This window comes from Pinus tabuliformis, chromosome 6 (assembly GCF_031772625.1).
Source record: "Pinus tabuliformis cultivar Carrire ecotype Pingquan chromosome 6, CPIR1, whole genome shotgun sequence".
Lineage (NCBI taxonomy): Eukaryota > Viridiplantae > Streptophyta > Pinopsida > Pinales > Pinaceae > Pinus > Pinus tabuliformis.
Window position 1 is genome coordinate 176,371,079 of NC_142292.1, and position 3,508 is coordinate 176,374,586.

The 3,508-nt window shown below is 33.5% G+C and overlaps 1 protein-coding gene across 1 annotated transcript; it reads left to right on the plus strand.

Moving 5' to 3' along the window:
- Positions 1-256: 256 nt before the first annotated feature.
- On the plus strand, positions 257-1,051 carry LOC149258047 (germin-like protein 1-3). Its single transcript, XM_089398396.1, has 2 exons — positions 257-389; positions 510-1,051. Exons 1-2 carry the CDS (start codon positions 257-259, stop codon positions 1,049-1,051), a joined length of 675 nt encoding a protein of 224 aa, XP_089254522.1.
- The last annotated feature ends 2,457 nt before the right edge of the window (positions 1,052-3,508 follow it).

Consider the following 3,508-nt stretch of genomic DNA (forward strand, 5'->3'; position numbering starts at 1 on the left):
CGGCAGAGTGGGGTTGGTAGGGTTTCGAATAACTACTATCATTGTTAATTTCAAACCAGGCGAGCGACTGCGTCCACTGAGTCAGTAACTCGACTTAAATTTGTAACCAAGAAAAGGAAAAATTCTTGCTGGACATAAATTTATAAAAAAGAAGAAGAAGGAAAAAACCATCTCAAATTCAAATTCAGTCCGTCTCTATTATTTTCGAATCGAAGAAGAAAAGAAAAGAAAAAAAGAAAAATAGTGAGGTACAGCCATGGAATCATATCATACCCCGTTAGCACTTGCAGTACTAGTGATCTTTTCATACGCAAATAGGATTGTTATTGTGCGTGCAAGTGATGCAGATCCTTTACAAGACATTTGCGTTGCTGATTTGAAAAGCAAAGGTAATGTATTGTATTCACGCTGTAATATATATATATATATATGTCTGGTAATGTACGTAAGCTGACCAAGGGTTTCACATATATATATTTATTGTTTGATTTGAATTCATATGCGTGCAGTTATTGTAAATGGGTTTCCATGTAAGAATGCGATGATGGTTACAGCAAACGACTTCCGGTTGAGAGGCCTAGATAAACCAGGAGATACGAGTAACCAGTTGGGATTCGTTGTAACGCAAGCCTTTGTAATGCAGCTACCAGGCTTAAACACCTTGGGAATCTCCATGGTCCGGCTGGATTTCGCTGCTCCTCTCGGCCTTAATCCCCCTCACACGCATCCGCGGGCCACCGAAATCTTGGTGGTGATCGAAGGTACTCTCTTAGTTGGCTTTATCACCACTCACAACACTCTGTTCTCCACAACGCTGGAGAAGGGAGACGTGTTTGTGTTCCCGCGAGGTCTTGTGCATTTCCAACAGAACATTGGCTCTGTCAACGCAGTGGCCATCTCTGCACTGAACAGCCAGAATCCAGGAACTCAACAGGTTGCGGCGGCCTTGTTCGGAGCCTCTCCTCCTGTTTCTGCCTCTGTGCTCGCCAGAGCATTCCAGATCGATGACAAGCTCGTCCAAATTCTCCAAAGCAACTTCACATCCAAGTGATCTGATTCATTCAGTAAATTTGTTTTCGTTTTTGTCTTTCCTTCCAGTCGCTCAGTTCAGTTCAGTTCAGTTGAGGTGGTATTTATATATATAGTTAAATAAAACCAAGCTCCCGACCTTATTATTCTCTGAGTGTCAGAATAATAAGAGTATCTGATATATGTATCATCCTCTTCCAGATCTACATAAATAAATAAAAGGTCAGTATTTCAAATCTGACAGTACCGCGTTTGATATACATGAATGGCAACATTTGGGAAGAGGTATCGGTGTTTGTATCCATTTTCAATAGTTCAGACAGACCATGAAGAATCGACGTCCACCATTGTCACACAGAAAACAACATCCTTTATAAAAACTGAGTGTCAAAACTACAGCAAGGACTTTGATACTCTGCCTATCACCACCCATTACATAGATTATAAAAATAAATTAAGTAGCTACATCGATGAAAAAAAAGGCAATTATCATGAAAGCTGTTCCATTCGCAATTTAATTTTTTATAACAAATATTAAAATGAATATTCTTATTAAGTTATCTGCATTTTAATTAAAATGAGTACTCACGATTTTAAAATATTATTACAAGTATTTTAAATATATTATTATTACAAATATTTTAGTCTACGTTTCATTAAAAAAAAGGTTATAATGAAAATTTTATAAAGTTACTCTTATTTTATAAATGAGGATGTAAAAAGGTTATAATGAAAATTTTATAGAGTTACTCTTATTTTATAAATGAGGATGTGTATTATTAAGATTTTAAATATTTTTATTATTTTTTTTTTGATATTTGGTTGTTTTTAAATTAATATACTTATTTACATTTTGGGAATTTGTATTATTTTGATATTTGTAAAGTTATTAGAGAAGTTTTTCAACTTTCTGAGTGTAATTTTTTTTAAAGACAATCAAAAGATGCACTAAATATTGAACTACATGATGTACACATAATATTCAACCAATAAGCAATAAAATTTGTTCAAAGAAGCTTTCTAACTCATAACCTTACTTGACATCCTTGTCTGTTGCATTGCAAGTTTTATCTAGGACGATGTACCTACAAAAAAATTGAACTAGCAATAAAATTTGTTCATACATCCTTGTCTGTTCAGTGTTGTGTTGTAAGTCTTATCTAAGATGATGCACTACTGCACCAAGGTTTTAAGACAAAAGAACTCTTTTGTCTTAAAAAATCACTTTTTATTTTATTTATTTTACATTAAAATTTAATATCAATTGAATTGTCTTAAATATAAACTTTAAGACAAAAATAGTTCGAGACAAAAATATTTTAAGACAAAACTTTATATTTAAGACAAAAATAGTTTAAGACAAAAGCACTTTGAGACAAAAATATTTTAAGGCAAAACTTTATATTTAAGACAAAAATAATTTAAGACCAAAATATTGAGACAAAACTTTATATTTAAGACAAAAGTAGTTTGAGACAAAAATTTAAAGACAAAACTTTATATTTAAGACAAAAATAGTTTAAGACAAAATTATTTTAAGACAAGGTCAATTTAAGACAAATTTATTTTAAGACAAAACTTTATATTTAAGACAAAAGCACTTTGAGACAAAAACATTTTAAAACAAAACTTTATATTTAAGACAATGACCACTTTAGATCAAACCTATTTAATACAATTAACAATTAAGACACAAACATATCAATTTAAGATGATATTATCTAACAACTACAAAATTGACTGTGACAGTGCGCCCTAAGTCGGCCAGCTTGTAGACAACTACTGTCTTGCGCCTATACCTAGGTTGTTATTTTACTTACCATTCACGTTATCTTATATAAAGACAATGATTTGTTGGGCTCTTTGTTTTGTGGGGGTAGTCGACTAGGAAGAACGCAACAAGTTTTATTGACAAGATTTCTTGGACATCAATTCCTCTTCTATCCCTTTCATATATGCTGATATGATTAGAGACAACTTGTCTATTGTTGCATTCGGCACTACTACACGGAGGGGGACTTTAAGACAATTTTTTAAGAGAAAAGAAATATTTTGTCTTCAAAATTTCAATATGAGGCGATAGTAAAAAAAGGTAAAGGTAAAGGATTAGGGGTCTGTCTACTAGCATTCACCGAGTGGTTGGTTTACCATGGTTGTGAAGTGATATTCAACAAAGGAAAAGCATTTCCGAGACACATAGCCACAGGGCAGGTGAAGCAGATCGGGGTTCTTGTGAAGAACCTGTATAAGCTAGATGTGGAAGACTGTGCTACATTAAGCACTAAGGCGGAGAAAGTGAAGGTCGCGATGTCGATGAACTTTGGCACAAAATACTTGGTCATTTGTATCATGGTACCTCGAATATTATAGAACAAATAACCACTCACCTCTCTAAAGGAGCACTTAATCAGTAGGATATATGCAAAGAATGTACATTGCAGAAGTACATAAAATCCACATTCCATGATCAGGACAACAA